Source organism: Nothobranchius furzeri, chromosome 7 (genome assembly GCF_043380555.1).
Source record: "Nothobranchius furzeri strain GRZ-AD chromosome 7, NfurGRZ-RIMD1, whole genome shotgun sequence".
NCBI classification, from domain to species: domain Eukaryota; kingdom Metazoa; phylum Chordata; class Actinopteri; order Cyprinodontiformes; family Nothobranchiidae; genus Nothobranchius; species Nothobranchius furzeri.
Window position 1 is genome coordinate 47,144,426 of NC_091747.1, and position 20,968 is coordinate 47,165,393.

Consider the following 20,968-nt stretch of genomic DNA (forward strand, 5'->3'; position numbering starts at 1 on the left):
TGAAATGTTTTTACAAGTGTGTATGAAATGTTTTTACAAGTGTGAATGAAATGTTTTTACAAGTGTGTATGAAATGTTTTTACATGTGTGTATGAAATGTTTTTACAAGTGTGTATGAAAGGTTTTTACATGTGTGTATGAAATGTTTTTACAAGTGTGTATGAAATGTTTTTACAAGTGTGTATGAAATGTTTTTACAAGTGTGAATGAAATGTTTTTACAAGTGTGTATGAAATGTTTTTACATGTGTGTATGAAATGTTTTTACAAGTGTGTATGAAATGTTTTTACAAGTGTGTATGAAAGGTTTTTACATGTGTGTATGAGATATTTTACATGTGTGTATGAAATGTTTTTACAAGTGTGTGTGAAATGTTTTTACAAGTGTGTATGAGAGGTTTTTACATGGTGGTAAATGAACAATTAATTAATTAATTAATTAATTAATTAAATACATGCAAAAAAGTTAAATTTTTTTAGTGTGAAAGGTAAAGAGATAAAAGTTACTGTTATTTGAATTTTGTATTTTCAACATCATCTTGTGTATGGTGCAGGTTTTATATTTAAATAAAATTAATCACTGTCTGTTTTTTTGTGTTTGCACATTAGGCTGACAGTCAGACCTCCCGTTTGAGTGGCTCAACAGAGGAAAGTCTTTAACTGCCTGTCAAGTTGAACTCCCTCCTGAACGATGGCAACAGAACATCCATCTTGTTCAGTGACGGATGTTGAACAGTAAAGCAATTAAACTGATTCTCATCACACAGCAGTGAAGCGCATCCATAAATATGAAGTCTTTGCTTCGCTGCAGCTTTGTTTGCTGCCAGAGAGATGTGTTTACCTTTGATTACACAAGGTGACTGAATGCAAATGATTCCTGGAGGGATGTGATGTGACTGTAAGCGATGTTTAGGCTTCACACCCTAAACTTCCTCATGTTGCTGTGGTTGAAGTCATGCACACATTGTTTCAGTAAAAAAAATGTTTTGCTGTGTTTGTACACTTTTATAATTTAGCTATTGAATCCAAATGCCTCATCCTGCTATGGAGCTTTGTTTAGAAATTATTTATTTAGCACCCCAAATGATAGCAGGGTTATGTAATTAGTTTTCTTGCTATTTTCTTTGCCATTTACGAGCATTTCCTCCAGCACTATAATACATCCATTCCGACATATAGGCATGATTTTAATACTCTATTTTCCTTTGTTTTATGATTTATTTTCTGTTTTAATGTTCCTTTTTGTTTTTATTAGGTTATTTCCTGACTTTTGTTTTTAATGACTTTTATTCAACCCTTTTTAATATGTTTTACTTAGTTTCAACTTTTGTATTTTGATGTTTGCAAAATATGTTGTGATTTTCTCTCTGACAGGTTTATAAATCTTTATAAATACTTACATCCGGGTATGGCTTTGTGTGAGTAAAATTTGAAGAAACACAAGCAGTCACAGGCCAGCAGAGCACCATAAACACATTAAACAACTCTTTTCTTAGATATTTTTGGAAAATTAAAAACTAGGAAGATCTTATTTTTATGTAAGTTTCATAAGACTCTAATATGAAGAATCCTTTACCTGGAAAGGCTTAGCACTGTGGAGGTACAGAGTCTTCATGTGCCATAAGTTCCCCTGGTTTCCATATTTTGCCCAGAGCGTGGGTCCTCGGCCTGTAGCCGTGGTCCTCAGGTATACCGCCAGACTAAACACGTGCGATCCGAACATACAGTAGTGGAAGCGGAAAACACAGCTGTGGTGGCGGGACCAGGATGGGTCCTGTCCAGGCTGGTAGGTGGGTTGAAACACTGGACTTAGCAGGACAGCTGTGTCCTTAAACTCCTGAGGGGAGGAGGACTCGATGAAAAGGTAGTGACCATCCCTGGTGCCCAGCGTGTGGTCCTTCCAAGGGCCCGTATCCAAGGTTGGAGTTGGGCCACTGATGTGGGTCCAGTCAAACTCGTCTTCTCCACTGCTTTCCTGTTTCCAGTTGCAAAGTCCGTCTTCAAAGTCACACTGAAGCTCTGGAGCTGAAACGTCAAACCAATAAGGGTGTGAAGTTAGGGTCTTTAAACAGTCACAACAACAAAATGTATTTCTAAATGCTAATTTTGCATAATTATTGCAAAGACAAGTAATAATGTTTTAGATTTGTATATCTGTTGAGTTAAAAGGTGGCAATAAAGGGATGGGTCACAAGCTGATAATAAAACAAAAGTGCTTCTCCAATTTCTCCTTCTCCTTAAAGATCTGGTTGTGTTCCTTCCTAGACGCTTACAGCATCCCTCCTCATCCGACCCATCCCCGCAGTCGTCCACGAGGTCGCAGAGCTGCAGACGCTCCACGCACGCTTTAGTGTTCACACAGTGGAAATGTGTTTCCGTGGGGCACAACACCACCGCGGGTGGCATTGAACAGTTTTGGAAGGAGACGTCGTCAAAAGCAGAGATGCCATCGAACACGCCAAGGCTGATTTTGGCCAAAGCGATCTGAAAGGGTTGAGTGATGCGGCCTAGACGGACGATGACATGGTTCCAGCGCCGTCCCTGGTCGTACAGCGTGGTCCATATCACGGTGTTGTTTTGAACTCCTTTAAATCTGAGGTACATGTCAGCAGCACCGATGGACACCCCTGAGTTATAATGCCTGAGGAGAAGAGAGAGAGATGGGAGCTGAAAGTCCACTAACAATAATATTCCATTAGGGTAAGAGGCTGTAAAACTGTCTTAAGCATGATCGATCTTAATGCACTTCTCGTCATTGTCACTGAGAAATAAGGGAAGCATTAAGGCAGCAGAACTGAGACGTTTAAAAAGAGTGAACACAATAAGGTTTGTAGTAAATTTAAATACTGAGAATGAGAAGAAATGGCCTGCAGAGGAGGGAAGTGTGCAGACTACTTCTCACCAGAAGGTCATGGTGCACCCTGAGGCCGACTGCTGGAACCAGGGTCCCCTGAGAATTGCTTTTGGATACAAACTGCTGCTGTTCTTCAGTATAAACAAGAAATGACCTGCAGTGGGAGAGATCAGCGGTATTATTCAAACCTTTCAGAGCATCTGCTGCCTTTCCTGGTGATAATATGTCCAACCAGGCAGTCAGTGAGTCACCTGTTTTAAAAAAAAGCTCAGTAGCTGTAATGGGAGCAGCAGTGGAGATGTTCATTTACGCTCCACATCGTCTCACTCTGATGTTTCTGCCATGCAGACAGACGGATTTCATCTAGCTCTTGTTAGGGGTTCTGTTCATTTAAGTTGCCATGGTGACACTGTCTCATTAGACAGTTTTCAATGAAAAGAACCCTTTTTGTGTCATAGAAAGATGTCATGAGGCTCATTTCCATTAAACTATGAAATGTTGTGTCACCATAGGAAGTTGGGGCACAAGAAGCATCACAAGATTGTAATGAACTTCAAATTATCCAGCCAGCATGCATAGATGAGCCCTATATGTATTTAAATGGGAAAACAGTATGGGTCCCAACAGGTTTTTTCTGCTGTTTCCATGCTGGCCCCACAGTGGTTTGCCCATAAAGATTTTAACAGGGTTAAAGAGTCAAACCATCTAGGTCCCACTGTTACAGTCTATGTAGGCAAAAATCTATGTTTGCAAACCCCTGTGGGGCCACCAAGGAAACCGTGGACAAAACCAGTTGGAACCCACATTGTGTGCCAATACACATTCCATGTGGGGCCCACCTATGTATGTTAGCTCGGTACTGGGTTAAAAATAAAGGAAGTCGAACAACAAACAGAACAAAACAGCTGATCTTGATGGATTTGTGGATTTATGTTTCTGAAATCCGCTTCCTTTGTTGTATATTTTTCTTTGGTGAGTTATTCCTTTTGTGCTTTGTCAACGTGTTTCCTCGATTACTTCAAAATGTCACTTAAATTTGCTGTGAAGCTGTTGTCTCATTTACTCATCTTCACATTTGCCTCTTGGTGGCAGTGTAGGAGCTAAAAGCAGTGTTCTGTGTACGTGCAATATGACATCTTGTTTATCAGTCCAGCTTCTGCGTACGTGCTGTTCAACATCTTGTTTATCAGTCCAGCTTCTGCATACGTGCAGGGCCCAGGAGTCAAGTTCCGTAGACCGTGAACCGATCCGAAGAGCACGCCTCTACTCCTGCTTCGTGGTCGCCAAAATGTGGTTCTTTTGCCTTATCAAAATACAAGAGACAGACAGCTTTGTCCAAACACAGCGTGGGGCATTTATTTATACAATTCATCAATACATCACCAACAACTCAGGGGACAGCTTCCAGCCTGGATCTAAATAGCCTCGACTGGAACCTTCTGCAAAAGCCCTCCTGCCCTCTACACACAGCATCAGTTATACTCGTGTTGCTGGCGCTTACTCCCACATTCCTTTGATTTCGGGAAATGATGGGGTGCTGTTTTCACTTCCCAATAAGGGCCTAGAACTTAAGAGTTACTGGAAGTTACATAAGTTGGACTGAAAAACATGATGTTGAGCTGCACGTACGCAGAAGCTGGACTGATAAACAAGATGTCAAATTGCACGTACACAGAACACTGCTTTTAGCTCCTACTGCAGTTGTGCAAAAGCAGCACCCCTTGGGGTTAGGTGTAGGCCAGATGCGCTGCATGCCGACGAGCTGGGCAGGGGCCTCCAGGCCACAAGAGGCCCCCCAGAGGGCAGGACCACAACAGTAGAGAACAGTAAAACGCTGTCTCCCCCTCCCCCTCTCGATTGCCCAGCTGAACACTCCCTCGTCTGAAAACCACCACCATCAGCAGCAGCCCTCATCCCCTCTCAGACTGAGAACAGTAGCACAGATCCCAATCTGGGCTTGGGGCCCCATGACAACTTAACTAAGACTGAAGGCGATAGCATGCTTTCACAATAAAACAAACTCATACTTTAGAATACACATTTGCATTTCACGTGTGCAGCTTCTAAATCTAAACCTGAAAGCAAGATTTTCACACAACATTGAGAACAAAAACAACAGATGGGGCTTCATGGATTCAGTCAGCAACATGACTCTTGTTAATTCAGTGACAGTTCTGATCTGGATGGTGGAAACCCAAGAAAAATGTCATGAGGCATAAAACACGCTGCGGTACATAAACCAAGAGGCTAATGTGGTGCCTTGACACGGATGAATGGGACTGTACGTTGTTCAAGTGGCTGATAAAGTTTACTTAATTGTCACATATTTCAGAGGTTTGATCCTCCTACCTTGTGTGGTGTTGGTGGAGTGGTCTGGTAGAGGTGGTTGGCCATAGTAGTCTGGAGGTACATCCACTGACGATCCTCTGATCCAGTCAAACCCATCGCCGAGGGTGACTTCATACCAGCCACACGAACCCCTCTCGAAGTTGCACTCAGAGGCTGAAACAGCAGAGGGATTAGATCATTTAGATACTCCTAAAACATAATTAGCGTAGTGCCCATGTGTATATACATGTGCTTTTGTTATTATTTTCTGAGTGATTGTGCTATTTGGCTGGTCTCCACAAAGGAAAAAAACCCTAAAACTTGGTTTTAGAGCTACGGTGTGAATTAACTGTTGGTGAGGGTTCAGGTTAGGAATAGAACCCCATTGGCTAGGGTTAGGCATAATTCAGCCACAAAAATGAATGGAAGTCAATGACAAGTCCCTACAAGTGTATGAATACCATCACGTGTGTGTGTGTGTGTGTGTGTGTGTGTGTGTGTGTGTGTGTGTGTGTGTGTGTGTGTGTGTGTGTGTGTGTGTGTGTGTGTGTAGCCTTTTTCAGAAGTCACACCATGCTGGCAAATCAGCGTAGTACTGCCACCACGGTGTGTCTCATAAACGCGCCGTGGCAGCATGGCGTTGCGGGAATTTTACGGCCTTTGTGCCACCATGCTTGGTAGTAATATTACCGCAATGCCGGACTTGTGAATGCGTATTACACTTCAGGAGCAGCAAAGGGAGGTGTCACAATCACATGAGGAGTTACTACCGAGCTCCGGCAGGAAACTGCATTGAAAATGAAAATAAACACAAGTTTTGCTTTTGTAAACAGAACCAGCTGAGATGATAAACTGGAGCGATGCAGAACTCCTGGAGCTTCTCCCCGTTAAACCTGGAGAATTGTGCAGGGACTGTGGAGGACAACCAGCTTTAGGAGCGGCTTTGATCGCAAGAAAAAGAAAGTTATGTCCAAGATGAATGGACGTTTGTGCAGAGACCACCCCCATACCTCCTTTATACTGCCATTGTGTCATTTTTTGTAAAGAAGAAAAAAAAAAACAATTGCACCGCATTACCGCCACGGTCTGACCCCTTATACATGACCTAAGGCTCCCTGATGCAATTAGACAGTATTGTATTTTTTAAAGAGTCTTATGTGAATGTAAAGAGTGCATATGTGTGTGTGTGTGTGTGTGTGTGTGTGTGTGTGTGTGTGTGTGTGTGTGTGTGTGTGTGTGTGTGTGTGTGGCGAGAATATTTGTGTGTGTGTGTGTGTGTGTGTGTGTGTGTGTAGAATATATGTGCATATGAGTGTGAAATGTGTGTATGTATGAGAAGAATGTATGCGTGTGTGAGGAGAATACATGTATGTGAGAGTAACAGAAGAAGCATGGCGTACACAACCCCTCATAGAAAATCTTTCCTCGAAACTAAAGGTTATAATGAGATTCTAAATAGTTTTATTCATTTAAACCAAATTATAGGAAATAAGCAGATAAAATGTTTGATTTATATGCAGTGAAGAGGCTCTTACGACAGCTGGCTTCATCCTCTCCGTTAGGACAGTTTTTAGTGAAGTCACACACTTTGCTCTCCTCGACGCATTCCCCTGCACCACAGTGAAACCAGGAGTGCGGGCAGGGAGATGGAGTAGATGTACTGCTCTCTACTAAACACACACACACACACACACATACAAACAATTAAAACAGATGATGGATCTATAGCATCCAGGTGTAAGAAACGCTTTTAAAGCTGAAACAGATATTTAATCGGAGCGTTACAGCTCTTCGGTTTGGCTCCTCTCAGGTAGTTTTAATCATCAGAACACGCTCCGGGGAGATCAGTGTGGATTAATGAGCTCATTCCTGTCCAGAGAGGAGTAAGTACATCTTGCAGGGAATTAGATTCAACTGTGCAGTGATGTACAAACATATGGGATTTTTATCACTAATAGGTCTGGAAGTAAGTTAAGTTTATATATATGCATGCATCACTGAAAAAATTAATCACAAGGCATCACATCAAAATAAAAACGTAATCAAAAGACAGAAAAACAAAAGAACACAAGATAATAAAATGACTGAACAAGAATCATTAAAAAATTCATTAAACTAATGAAAAAAGATAAGAAAAAAAGGATAATAAAACAAAAAGGATAAAGGTCATTAAAATCAGGAACAATAGGTCAAAACCTCTTTTCCTAAAATAACACAACCCATTATGAAGTGTGGCCAGTAAAGTGATCACAGTGCTTTTGTTGTAATAAAACTTGAAATAATTCAGACACATAGTGCATAAATAAAATCATGTGAAAACACAAGAGTTAAGATGGATGCCTGATTTTGCTATATGTGATGCAGGTTCGAATGAAGCTTGGAAAATTAATTCTTGCCAACTCGTGCCACTCTTAGATATAACGGCCGACTATAACAATGTTAAAGACTTACCTATCCATAACAAATGTCGGCAACTCTGACACTGACATCTTTAAGTAAATGGATGTCTAACAATATTGGCTAACACTGAACTGCACCCAGTTCCCGTTGCATTGGACTCTATGGGACGGGGAGGGGCTTAGCAAAACAAATTTTATGTATTGCTTACATTTTATCACAGAACAGGGTGAGACTGTCATTATTAAGGATTGTTGAAAAATCATACCCAAAAGCTGCTCAAAGATCAACCCCAGATGCAGCACGTAAAGGAGACAAGATACTGACAGGATTTAAAAGTTGACCAAAATAGTGGGATTGCAACTTCAAAAACTAACCCTGGATAAAAAAAGATTTGTTTCTCTTATAGCCATAAAACAAACAAGACATAAAGCAATAGTCAGCTGTTTGTGGTGCTTCCAACAGCAGCTACTCAAGTCCTGCAGGGAAATAGAAGATTGTGGTTTAAACCAGTCCATTACATATTTAACATCTGTTTAATCTATATGCAGAAAGCAGGAACACCGAAAATGAAAATGAAAAGTAGCAGCTGTTAAAATGCTGGAGGTTGCAGCTGTAAATCACCAAAGAATCATGTTGAAATGCTGTCCAAAACGCCAAGTACACCATGCTTTATTGAACTCTACCAGCAAGAAGCTGAGCTGAGCCTCATTCATCACCACAGCAGACCCAAACAGACTCACACAGCGTGAAAATGACTGTTCCATATTTAGTGCGAGGAAATGTACAGTAAGCACTCCCTTAACGACGCGGGTGTTCTGTTATAAAAGCATTGCCCGGAGTGTTTTAATGCCTTTACTCCCATTCATCAGCGCTCAGAACAAGTGTTTGGTCTGGTTATGTGTGGAGATTTTTCAAAATGTCAACGTCTGAAGTCGATGTTAGAGAAGCAGCAGTACCAGGGAGGACCAGGCAGCCGGGGCCGAAGGAGAAGTCATCAACAGCCAGAACTTCAGACACTCCAGAGTTGGCTGAAAGTTCTCCTCGAATCACCACCTGATGAAGGGAATTAGACATTAAGTATTCACATCATCAGTTTATAAGAGAATCAGGATGAGAGCAGAGCGGTGTGAAGTGCTTGCACGATAAACTGTGAAGACAATCTGCAGACAAAAAGGTACGTATTTGCAAAAAAGCTAAACTGGATACAAACACGGTGAAAGAATGATCAAAAGAAATATTTAAAAGAACATCATGTGAAAATCACCTTTTGCATCCTTTTATGCTATCATGCGGGTCTACACTGCCTCTATAAACACTCCAAACATTTAGCATTCATAATATTTATAACATGGAAAAATCCTCCATGCTATCACCCGTGTGTTTCTGAAGAGCTAAAATAAAGCCCAAATGGGTGGTTCCCACCGCTGCCATCTTGGCCGTGCCACGTGTCTCGCCACTCTCAGAAAAAGACAAAACTGGAGCTGAGAGCTGGGACAGAGGATTGACACTCATCAAATTCTAAACCAATGTAGCTACGAGCTAACCTGGAGCTAACTGAAGCTAACAAAGGTTGGCGTGTGCTTTTAGCCAGACAACTGACTCTGCCCTCTAGGCTGTAACACTTTTAATGTGAGGCCGAGGCTGGGGCCTTCTCTGGACCCAACAGGTGACTGCTAGTGCTGACGGCTCATCTGCTACTTGACGATCAAAATTACACCTCCCTAATTATTCATATTCCCAAGCTTTAATTTCATATAAATGGTTAAATTACAAAATCATTTGCCCCCTCAGAGTGGTCATGACAGTAAACCTGACCAAATAAACCTTAAACAATTTTTGGAACCAGGCTGTAAACATGTTTCTGCTGTGAAGTAAGCCTGAGTGGGGGATGGGTGGGCGTGGCCAGCTCCAGCTTGTTTTCTTAAAGCGGCAGAGCCCTGGAGCGACTCTTTTTGGAAGGTACTGAAAATGTCCAGACTAAAACTGCTGAAATCACATTGTGAGAGGGATTTTGTGTAAAGAACTTCATGAACATGTTTTGTATCAAATCACAGAACTATTAAAACTTTTGAAAAATCCTAATATGTCTCCTTTAAGAGTTAAAGAAACAAGCTTCTCTTGTGTAACATCATAGATTCACTGATCATAGTCCAGCTTTATCTCTAGCCGCTCTGCAGGTTTACAGCCTGTTTATGACTCATCTGCTTCTTTTCCGACTGTCCACTAAAACCGTCTGCAAACTCTGAACTGAAAGAGATGTTTAACCAATGCAGAGCCACAACATGAACTTGACCTCTAGAAATAACACATTAAACCCTAATGTGATGTTTGAGTGTTTTGCAAAAACTAAGTAAAATATTAAAGTTTTGGACAACAGAACTACCCGTTTTTGTTCAGCAGTTGCATTTGTATCTTTACAAAGTAAAACAACTAAAAGACATTTTTCCTTCTGCAAAACTCACCCGGAGCATTGCGTCAAAGTGGAAGCTAACCTAAATGAGCTGACTGATTTGAAAACTGTTTTTGGAAGCAGATTATTAGAGGGGAATGAACGTGACCCTCAGAAGAGTCGACCTCTCCTCATAGCCAGCAGACAAGCAGATGGTAGAAGCAGAAGGAAGGAGAAGGTGACTCTCTGGCATGCTTTGCAGCAGAGCTAAAGGACACTAACAGCAGGATTCCCAGGACTCCTGAAGGACCATGAAGGGTTAGATGGTTCAGCACCCTCCTTCTACAGGAATTATAAAATTATAAATCAAATAATTACCTGGAAACTGTGATTGCAGTTAAATTCAATGACTGTCCGCTGCCATGTTGCTGGTGTCTGCAGCTGTGTGGAGAACTTCCACACTTCAGTGATCAGATCTGCTGATGCAGACCGAACCAGAACCTGTAGATCTCCATGTTTTACATCAACATAATGATAGAAACCCATCTGATGAATAAAGAAACACCACTTTATTGATTCTGTAATCTTAGTTTGTGCCACATGTGAATACCTGAGGAATTTGTTACCCGACAGGTGGAAGTGGACCAGAAAACGGGGCTGTTCAGGTCTGCTGAGGTTCGGTTTCCCTCTTCAGGTAAAAGGGACAGAAAATATCCTGCAGATGAGGAAAAAAAAATATGTAAACACGACGCCGGGGTCGGAGTCTGGAAGCAAAGATGTCAGCTGGTTCCACCTGAGGAGTTGGTGTGGTCATGTTTGAGTCCTGCAGCCTCAGTAGTTCTGATCCAGTCAGAGAGAGTTTCTGAGCTTTGGGTCAGGTCACAGAATCCATGCTCAAAATCACACCTTGTGTGTGCAGAACCTAGAAAACAAGACCAAATCTTTAGGTTGCTTTTTGATCTGAACCTTTTTCAACTAAAGTTTTATTAGGGAGAAATTAGTTTATAATTAATCCATAAATCCACATATATTCTCTGGAACAGACCTTTGATTTAATTCCTGTCATTTATAAGCTGTTTTAGAGCTTGAGAGTGTTATAACTCAAACCAGGAGACTCTAACTCAGGTCCCTGAGGGCCAGTATGTCACAGCTGCTCTAACACACCTGATTCAGTGGCTGAATAACCTGTTCATCACATCTGGCGCCTGTGTTTGGAAGCCTCACCTCCATCAGTGTGCCTCAGGGCAGCTGTGGCTCCAATGTAGCTCATCACCATCAGTGTGTGAATGTGTGTGTGAGTGGATGAATGATCCACTGTAATGTATAGTTTTACTGTGACGTACGGTTTATAAAGAGACCATTTTTTCAATCCCCTTTCATGTAACAGTGTTACACATATAAAACTCCTGTTTCCTTTTCTGTAGCAGTCAGATTTTGAACACAAACATTTAACTCACAGTTTTCTTCATCGTTGCCGTCTCCACAGTCATCAGTGAAGTCACACACGGAGGCCTTCTCCACATACGACCCCTGACCACAGGGGAACTCTTGATCCAAACAGGTGGTGACAAAGGCCGAGTTAAACACCACGGTGAGGAGAAATCGCAGCAACATCAGACGTGATGATTCCATCGGCGGGTTCTTCTTTCATCCACAACTCCTTATTTCTAACACCAAAACCAGCATTTTGCTTTCTAGATTTGAGGACGAAGCGTTGGCAATGATTTTCCTCGCCGTGAGCTGAGATATGACTGATCCTGTTCGTGTGCACAAATAAAGAGCAATAAATGACTTTTATGGCTGTTACTCAATAAGGTGGGAGTGAATCCATGTGGTCACAAGAGAAAAAAACAAGATGAAATCTTTATTTAAATGGATGTAAGCTAAATATAAGCAAATACATATGCACTGTAAAAAATTAAATGTTGAATTTATATAACCAAGTCATGTAAACTGGTCCCTCTAGTTACTTTAACACAACAACATATACCAATGCATTTTATTCTTTACATTTGAGCTGCTAGGTTCAGTGGAACCAGCTAACTAATTTCAACATTTCATTTCTTGGGGAGTGCAGAGTTTAAATAAAATGTAACGATAACTCAGCTTAAAACTCACGCTTCTGTCATGTTTAATAAAATCTAAATTCTACGTTGTAATTCAAAAAGTTACACTTAAAGGGACAGTGTGTAGTTTTTATTGTTAATCTCAGAATATATCTGTCAAAATATTTGGCGGCTTCTTAATATTTAACTATAAAAATCAGGTCTAAAATACACAGGAGCGGGTCTTGGGCTACGTTCACACTGCAGGCAAAAGCGCATTAGATGTTGTACAAATGTCCTTGTTGCATTTTAGTCACCAAGTGTTTTAACTGTGCATTAATTTGTTTGTTAACAATTTTTTATTAGTTAGCTTTAATTTTTTTTACATGCTCTCATTTTGCACCATTACATGCTTTCATTTTGCACCAGTCTCCTCCTGGAATGTGAGATTCTGTCACGATTTTAGTCACCAACTCCGCCCAAAGTTGTTTTGCTTTCTTTAGCTTCCACCTCAGACAAAATAAGTCTAGAAAGTTTCCAGGAGGATTCAAGGTGGCTGTGACGATGACTGTCATTAAAAAAACAAAATCTCTTGAAAAACATTGAAAATACCAGCAATCCTGAAACTCATGCTCGAAGTTGAGAAAATGTCATGACGGGAGGCAGTTTCTTGACCCACGACATGCAGAATCACACACGGAGAGCAGGAAGGAAAGTAAAATGTTTTATTTTTGGAAACAAACAACGGGAGGTTCGGGACTCGACGAGATGCAGGACTGGCAGCAGGACTCCAGGAGGAGGTTTCTAAGGAGGGAGACTGAGTGAATAAGTAATGGAAACAGACGTAAACTTAACTGGAGACTGGTCTTACTGTTTCTTGGCAGCACTAAATGCACCGGGAGGGTTGTCGGGTCCGGGTGAGCTGAGGAGATCCAAGAAAGGTGGTTGGTTTGTCCAGAGGTGTAGGAGCCGAAATGGATGTGGTAGGTGAGCGGCTGAGAGCGGGCGGTCAGAGGATGGAGCAATGTGTCAGGTAGGTTGTGATCCGGGTTTGTTCTGGAGAGGCTGAGGACTTTAAGAGGAACCTGGGAAAGAGCAGGAGAGGGCATCAAGGGGTTTTCAGACGACAGGTTATCACAAGCAAAAATACAAAATGCCAAGATCAGGTTGGTGGCTAGAGCTACCCAAACAGAGTAAATCATCCGGCGTGGTGAAGTGTCACACTGCTCCTTAATCCCCTGGCCTTGATGATGAGATCAGCTTCAGCTGGGAGCTCTCAGACACGCCCACCTGTGGAAACAAGCTCAGAGTAGAAAAACCAGGTTACAGGCAGGCAGCTCACCACGGACCATGACAGAAAATCTCTAATTGTTTTAAGACTTTTTGGAAACACATTTTTGCACAAGTGGTTTTGCCATTTGTGGTCAACAGTTATGTTAGTTTCACAGTTTTAGCCCAGTCATAATGTTAAATGAATCTCCAGCTAAGTCTCGAAGTGTTCTTGTTTACACATCATCTTAGATAAGAGTAAAGCTTTCTCATTTAACCAAAACGAATCTGACAAAAAAAAGCATAATTTATGACATTTATCCAGATTTTAAAAGACTGTTTTTTGGACTGGACGATAACCGTGACCGAGTGAAAATAAGGACAGCGTGCAAGGCTGAAAATCCAAAAGCTAAACTCAGCTCGGCTCACCTTGAAGCATTTCCTCCCTTTTTTCTGTCTCACGGCTTATAAATTCTTGACAACTCTTTGTGGTTCTCTTCACCTTCCTGAGCTCACAGAGGTCAACGAAAAGCCTCACTTTAAGAGAGATAAATGCACCAAATTTATAGTCAAGACCAAACTTTGTGACCGTGCGTCAAAGATCTAAATCAGTCATTTGACACACCTTCCTGTACGAATTAAATACAAAAACCGGATTAAAATGATTGTTTTTGACCTGCACAAAAACAGAATGAAGATCGATTAAATCAGCGAGATGGTGAGACAGGATTCTCTCCAGCAGCCGAATCAAAGCTCTAAAGGAAAACCTCATCTTTCTGCTTTTAACACTTTGTTAATTAAAGCTGAAGAGCATTAGCCATGCATGCTGAATGCAGCCAATCTGTTTTTCACAATCTCACTGAAGCTGTGATGATGTGCAGCTCAGTGATTTTCATCCACCCTGAATCAAGCAAATCACAGCTGGTTAAAAATCTAGTTTACCTGCAGGAGGTGTGTCACTCTTCCAATCAGAACAGAGTGATGAGGAGGATCATGCAGGGTTTTCTGATGTTTGAGAGCAACCAGAGAGGAGAGGAGCCAGTTGGGGTGGCTCTGGCAACTGGTCAGGATGCCTCCTGGACACCTTCCTGGTGAGGTTTTCCAGGCATGTCCAACTGGGAGGAGACCTAAAGGTAAACCCAGGACACGGTGGAGGGACTATGTCTCTCACCTGGTCAGGGAACACCTTGGGATTCCTTCAGAGGAGCTGGTCCAAATGGCTGGGGATAGGGAAGTCTGGGCCTCTCAACTTAGGCTACTGCCCCCACGACCCGACTCCGGATAAGCGGATGAAAATGGATGGATGGACAGATGGATGGATGGACGGACGGAGGGAGGGACGGATGGCAACAAAAGGATTTGTTAAACACCTGAGTTCCTTTTCTAACACAAAGCGGGTCACTTTGGACAAAATATCCACAAAGTATAACCCAAAATAATTCTGAGAGTTTTTATGTGTTTTACCCATCGTGCTCTATGTCTACTGGTTATTAAATGTTGAAATATTTTTAAAAGTTGCTCTTCATGTTACAGCATTAGAAAAAACAAATACGGATATGACACATGGAATAAAACAAGAGAAGGGTTGCTCATTCCCAGAGTTGTAAATTAAAATCCACATCCGGTGGTTTATGAGATACTTTACCATACAAACACACAGGCAAAAACATTGTTGCCTGTGTTTTGTGCTCTATCTCTATCTTCATCTAACATGAACCTTAACCCTAACAAAAATTATCCAAATTCCAAATTCCCTTCTGAAGTAACCAAATAGCTCAATATATATTTTGGAGCAGCAAATACTACTTTAGTGTATATTTTATATTTTATGGAGCTCTTACCTAGAACCACCCTTGCCATGTAATGGTGGTGTTACTTTTGAGAGCCCCTATAAACACTGATTCATTTCTGTTCTGATATAACATATGTATGATACAAACCAGGATGCTCCTGCGTTACGTAAATGTTCCTCTGGATCTTCTCATTCCAAATCTCCCATCCGCCGTCCACCAGATCAGCTAAAGTAATTCATGACCTTCTTCCATTGCAGAGTTATTAAAGTTGGCAGCTTCTGCACTGAGTCATTTATCCCTCCATTAACAAGGCAGTCTAATACACTCGAAGAAGGTGTCCTTACTGAAGTGCTCGCCCTGTTATAAGAGAGAGGTATTCTCCATTAATGGAACAGATTTTAAAATATTGAACAGTCATAAGTTTGCATCTCTTTTTTTTACAGTGAGGTAATAAAAAATGTTTTGATTTGTTTGCTTTTTCACTTTATTTTTGTTCAGCACCACAAGTACATGTGCATTTTAAAAAATATTTGCTGCTAAAAGGTGAAAGGTTGGCAAGGATGCATCTTCGATTGAATAACTTTTGGAGTCAATCCACCACAGCTAACAAACCTTAGCACGCACAAAAGTGGATAAAACCTGATCATTTTTATCAATATTCAGCTATGACTTACTAATGGTAGCCGAGCAGGGGCAGTTCTAAGGGATGTCCAGGGTGGGCAAGGCTGCCATTTGGGGCCGACGGCGCCAAATGGCAGCCCTGCCTCTGTCAGACCACCCCAGGGCGGCTATGGCTACAAAGTGGCTTACCATCAGTAGCAGTGTGTGAATGTGAGTGTAACGTCCAGCAATGGTCAGTTTTAGGTACAGTTTGACCATTCATCATCTGGTCAAAAAGAAGACACGAGACTGCTTGTGTTCCCTTTAAATCAGCCTGCCTTCATCCCATCAGCTGGAGCTCAAAGCCGCTCTGCAGCTCTGAACACATGATAACGAACTGTCAACAATGATGTACCCTCCTCAAGGTCCAAGCTTCCCTTATCGATTCCCTTGATGTGAAAAGGGGGCAGATATTATAAGTTTTTGCTTCTTTCTGCTCCTTTTCGTTTATGATTATTTGTGAACATGAATAGTTTTAATGCAACTTTTATTTGATTGATTGATTGATTGAATGAAATAAACTAAACGAACGAACGAATTTACCACGGTGTGCATCGAGTCGTAGAATTAGATGGTTACCCATTGTTGTTTTCATTTATTCACTAATGTTTTATCTTCAACATGTAGGAATTTGTGCCTGTTAGCTGCTGCCAGCATAAATTTGTTTTGTTTACGCATGATGACAATAAAGATTTCTTCCGTCTAATTTAATGCTAGCCTCAGTAGAAACTGCATTGTTACGCCCTCCTTTGTAAACCTCTCTGGACGAAAGCATCTGCAAAATACTTAAACATAAAGAAAACTGGTAAAACTAAAGAGAAAGCTGTATTTAACACAAACAATTACTGCAACTGGGAATCTGGTCATGGTTTAATTTTTACTATTTTGCAAAGACAACGTCATAAAATATGCAATAGCAATATAAATGCTACTGCTTCATGTTTGTGTTTGAGTAAATTAAAGGGTGTTTTTAAGGCCGTTGCTCATCTAATAAGCTGATTAGTTCGGTTGGACATTTCAGTGACAGGAGAAATGTCCTGCTGGATACAAACGTGTAGGATATTACATCTATCAAACAGCGCCACCAGCATGAGCTGAGGAGTGAGCAGAGGTCGAGGAATGCATTCCTCTACCTCTAACTGTGAGGAATAATGAAGACACAGGAATCCACACGGTTTCTGCTTTCATATTGAAAAAAGACTTTTGAACTGCTGCAGGAATTTTTACTTAAATTAAATTAGGCTAGATAAGAGACAAAAGCTGCAAGGATGGAAACTTGCTGAGTCAGCACCTCAAAAGTCTGATGATGAACCGAAATGCTGAGCTGACAGAAGCAGAATGGATATAGCTGCATGTAAAACAAGGTTGCAGGAACACGAAGTGTGCATTCTTTGTACTATTATTGCACCAACATTTTAGTGCATAAAGGGTTTTTTATCTCTTCAAATGCAAAAGCAAATAAGTTAAAATATAAAAATATAACAGTTTGGTTTTAATTGCAGCTGCTCCAGCATGAATAAAGGAAAGACAGTCCAAAAATGGCATCTAGTTCAGCCAGACAGACACTGAGTTGTGACAATCAGACAAGATACAATACATACATATCCTCATGGGATCTCAGGCACATCCAACAACATAAAAATCCATAAATATGATGAAGATTTTGAAGATAATAAAAAAATTGTTCTTGAATTTATGCAAGATTTCTCATAAATTTGGTTCCTGATTCCTTCAAGTGTTCTCCATCCCGCTGTCTAGGTCCACTGCTTGTCCAAGATTGGGTCGTGGAGTTAACAGGTCCTGGAGGGATGCCCAGACACAGCTTACCAGAGAGACACTCCCCAGCTCCTCCTGGCTGATCCCAAGGATATTCCAGTCCAGAGAGAATCCCCCCAGAGTTTAGGGGTCTGTCCTACGTTCTCCTTCCAGTGGAATGTGCACAAAAATAAACAAATAAATAAATAAAGAGTGGAGCAACCTTGGAGACTAATCTGGAACATGGAGACTGGGGCACCTTCTTGAAATCTCACCTGACATGAGTGAGGAACCAGTTAATGAGCACCTGGTGGTACATTAGCTCCTGGGGTTGGAGTGGGCTCAGCCCATGAAGGCTACAGTAAGCCGCCTACCTCCATGTGAGCAGACAGAAGAGTCAAGTGCTATGTAAGCCAGATGGCAGGTGAGGATGAGGTCTGGTCATGTAGATCATTGGTTTTGTAAACTTGTTTTAGGTACATGGGATTTCCATGAGAAATTGTTTTACTTAAACCAAATTTTCTCTATAATAACCAAACTTCTTTTTTTTAGTATCAATTAAAGCCATTGCATTGTAAGAATGAACTTTAATTAAGGTTTTACTCTAAAAATTCACTCAAACTGTATGATTCAGTATGACATATTTTCTACACGGCATTTTATTTTTCCTAAATTATGTGTAAATTTAATATTTTGAATCATTTAAGTTTTTCTGCGTTTTTCTAGTTCATTACTTATGTCTTTTAATTTTTTTCTTAAATGTTTTACTCTCTTTCATTAGACACTAATTAAAATGTTTTAGTTCTAGTTTAATGCTTCAATAAAAAAATGGAAAAAGTAAAACTTTTAAAGACATTTTTATTCGTTTTACAGATGATACTTTGTCGCCATCTAGCGGTGCAATTTGAACTCGGCTCGTTTATCTCCACGAACCTGTACGTGCTACGTCACCAGTTTGCGTACCGTACGGGTAAAAATGTAAACGCTCCTCTAGCAGCGGAGTTAGCTAACATGATCTACCCGCTCTTCTGTCATCGCTGCAGGGTTTATTTCCGATTTTTATCTCAGTCAGTAGCTATCGGATGATGTTATGAAATCTTATTTTGGTGCTTTAACAGTCAGCATCCAATTTCTGTCATAAAATTAGACATGTTCGGGCTACTTTAGCGCAGCTGGCTTACTGCACTTTCCTCTTCTGTCCTGTTATAAGTCAACATGGCGCTTTCCTTGGTGAGTCTTTGTGCCAGAGAGGTGGTGAGTGACCACAGCTCGTCTCCTAACTGGTTAAGCTGGGTGCCAAGAGAGCTGTATCGGGCGCTGCTGGAGGCCGCCTTCGCCTGCTCTAGACCGCTGGCTGTGGGCGAGCTGGTGCAGCGGTGGCCCGAACGGACGCTCCGCGTCGCAGGACGGCGGAAACCCGGTCAAGCGTCCCCAAATCGACTCTGCATTCAGGCTCTGCTGCTTGCAGTTGTAAGAGGACTCGTGGATCAAAGGTGGGAAACTCTAAAATTAGCTTCTACTTAGGATCGTGCTGTGTAATATCACTATTTACTTTCATTTTTGTAGATCTACTCTGCAAGTTCTGGACATCTGTGGGCTTCAGGGAGATGAGGGAGGAATGGGGGACCCAATGGGAGGCTGGTCTCTGACTGTTGCCCTCTGCAGCATGGTTCTTCAAGCTAGAGCTGGAGCACAGCGGGCTCAGCGGAAGGAAGGAGACCGGGAGAGGAAACGGTCCTCAGCACTTGAAAGGGAAAGAGATCTGAAAAGAGAAAGGGGACCGAGGAGAGGAGTAAAAGGATTCGGTGGTGAGGATTTGTGCAGTAGCAGGGAGACACCTGGATCTCCTGTAAGTGAAGAGGAGCTCATTCAAGGAGTCAGAAGGAGGATGGAGATGGATAGAAAAAGGGGAGGTGCAGCGACAGGTTTAGGAGGAACCAAAAGTGAAGTGGATGAGAAAGAGGCAGATTGTGAGGTGGTGGTGCGTGTTAGAGCTGATTTTTTTGTAAATGCCCGGTCGTGGGAGCGCGTTCGTGTGGCTCTGAGCACACCAGGACCTGTGAAGCTTCAGTGCAGAGACCTGCGTGTGGAGGAGATTTCGGTGGCGAGTATCAGGACTCTGCTGAACCTGTTGCCTCGCAGAGGGCTCCTGGGCATTGACGTTCGATACAGCAGCCTGGGAGTGGCTGGCTTGGCTGAGCTGCTGCCTCTTCTCTCTACATTTCCTGAACTGAACTCTCTCCGGCTGCATTACTGCAACCTGGACATTCGCAGAGACCACCTGGGCCAGGAGGACGTACTGAGGGACCTTTCACAGGGACTGGCTCAGCTGAGGGAACTACGGCGGCTCAGCCTCACTGCTTTGCGGCTCCCTGGTCAGCTGCGTGTGTTGCTCAGGTAGTGCCCTGTCAAAACCTAAACTAAACTAAAGATCAAATGTAAACTCTTGTTGGATTTCAATTTGGTTTTTTTGTTTTTTTCATTTTGTTGCAGCTCACTGTCTCAGCCTTTGGAGATCTTGGAGCTGCCATACTTGAGCCTGAGTCCCACTGACCTGGCCTATCTGTCATGCAGCCATCACGCCTCAACGCTACAGCAGCTGGATCTGAGTGAGAACCGTCTGGACGAGAGCACCCTGCCTTCAGTTCGACGCCTCCTCTCCCAGGCTTCCAGCAGCCTGCAGCACCTCTCCCTAAGTGGCTGCGGTCTGACTGACAGCCTTTTGGGGCTCTTGCTTCCCTCGCTGGGGGGATGCTCGGCCCTCAAGAGCCTGGCTTTAGCCCTGAACCCACTTTCGATGGCGGGCCTCACGGACCTGGTGCGGATGGCAGCAAGAATGCCTGCCCTGCGGCAGCTACTCTACCCCAACCCTCTGGAGGACTACCAGCCGGGCCTCCCTGCTTTTCCCTCCAGTGCTCAGCTGTTGGAGTGGCCTCTGGATGAAGCTACAGACATCAACATGACCAGTAGCCAACTGAACAGGTTGCTTGTAGACACCGGACGCTCTGACCTCTTCCTGACCTGTGACCTGATCAATTATGATAAAAACTTGGTGGACTAGAGCAGGCCAGAGGTGCACCTCGGTTCACTCACCAACACAGCTGACAATCAAACAAAAGGCTCACGAAATTGTTGCATTTTAATATTTGTACTTTTAAAATTTTTCTTTTCATTTACGAAGGTAAAAATAGCCACAAAAATGTTAACCTGGTTAAAAACAGGATGTAATTCCACTAATGGCAATGTTACACCTGGCCACTAAAAAGTGTGTTACTGTTGGTTACCAATAATGAAATTATGAGGAAGTTACCGCTAGAGGGCACTGCATCATTCAGATATTATTAAAGGGACATTTTTTAAAATGTACTTTTTTTCAGTGTAAAAGTTACAGCTTTTAGAGGATTTGGTTTTCTGCTGGAGGAGCTGAGAATTACAGATGACCTCTAAAGTCTCATGATTATCCAGGCTCTGGCTAG

General features: G+C 42.1%; 2 protein-coding genes and 1 long non-coding RNA gene across 4 annotated transcripts in view; 1 reads left to right on the forward strand and 2 right to left on the reverse strand.

The window, feature by feature from the left end:
- The window catches only part of malrd1 (MAM and LDL receptor class A domain containing 1), a 60,932-nt gene extending 49,186 nt beyond the window's left edge, over positions 1–11,746 (reverse strand). The window contains exons 1-10 of one of the 2 annotated variants that reach the window (XM_054751494.2): positions 11,428–11,746; positions 10,764–10,892; positions 10,597–10,685; positions 10,349–10,516; positions 8,538–8,634; positions 6,717–6,848; positions 5,203–5,355; positions 2,902–3,007; positions 2,273–2,640; positions 1,576–2,024 (exon numbers count right to left, since the gene is read on the reverse strand). In XM_054751494.2, coding sequence (XP_054607469.2) covers positions 1,576–2,024; positions 2,273–2,640; positions 2,902–3,007; positions 5,203–5,355; positions 6,717–6,848; positions 8,538–8,634; positions 10,349–10,516; positions 10,597–10,685; positions 10,764–10,892; positions 11,428–11,602 — 1,866 coding nt within the window. In that variant the 5' untranslated portion in view covers positions 11,603–11,746. Of the gene's footprint in view, positions 1–1,575; positions 2,025–2,272; positions 2,641–2,901; positions 3,008–5,202; positions 5,356–6,716; positions 6,852–8,537; positions 8,635–10,348; positions 10,517–10,596; positions 10,686–10,763; positions 10,893–11,427 lie in introns of both variants that reach the window. The other variant, XM_015954646.3, reaches the window with a different exon arrangement.
- Positions 11,747–12,726: 980 nt separating this feature from the next.
- On the reverse strand, positions 12,727–13,482 carry LOC139070514 (uncharacterized). Its single transcript, XR_011521011.1, has 2 exons — positions 12,887–13,482; positions 12,727–12,819 (listed from the first exon to the last, which is right to left on the reverse strand). It is a non-coding gene; the product is annotated as an uncharacterized lncRNA (long non-coding RNA).
- A 4,998-nt stretch (positions 13,483–18,480) lies between these two features.
- si:ch73-174h16.4 (leucine-rich repeat-containing protein 14) lies at positions 18,481–20,772 on the forward strand. Its single transcript, XM_015954645.3, has 3 exons — positions 18,481–18,985; positions 19,059–19,889; positions 19,986–20,772. Exons 1-3 carry the CDS (start codon positions 18,708–18,710, stop codon positions 20,551–20,553), a joined length of 1,677 nt encoding a protein of 558 aa, XP_015810131.3. The 5' UTR covers positions 18,481–18,707; the 3' UTR covers positions 20,554–20,772.
- The last annotated feature ends 196 nt before the right edge of the window (positions 20,773–20,968 follow it).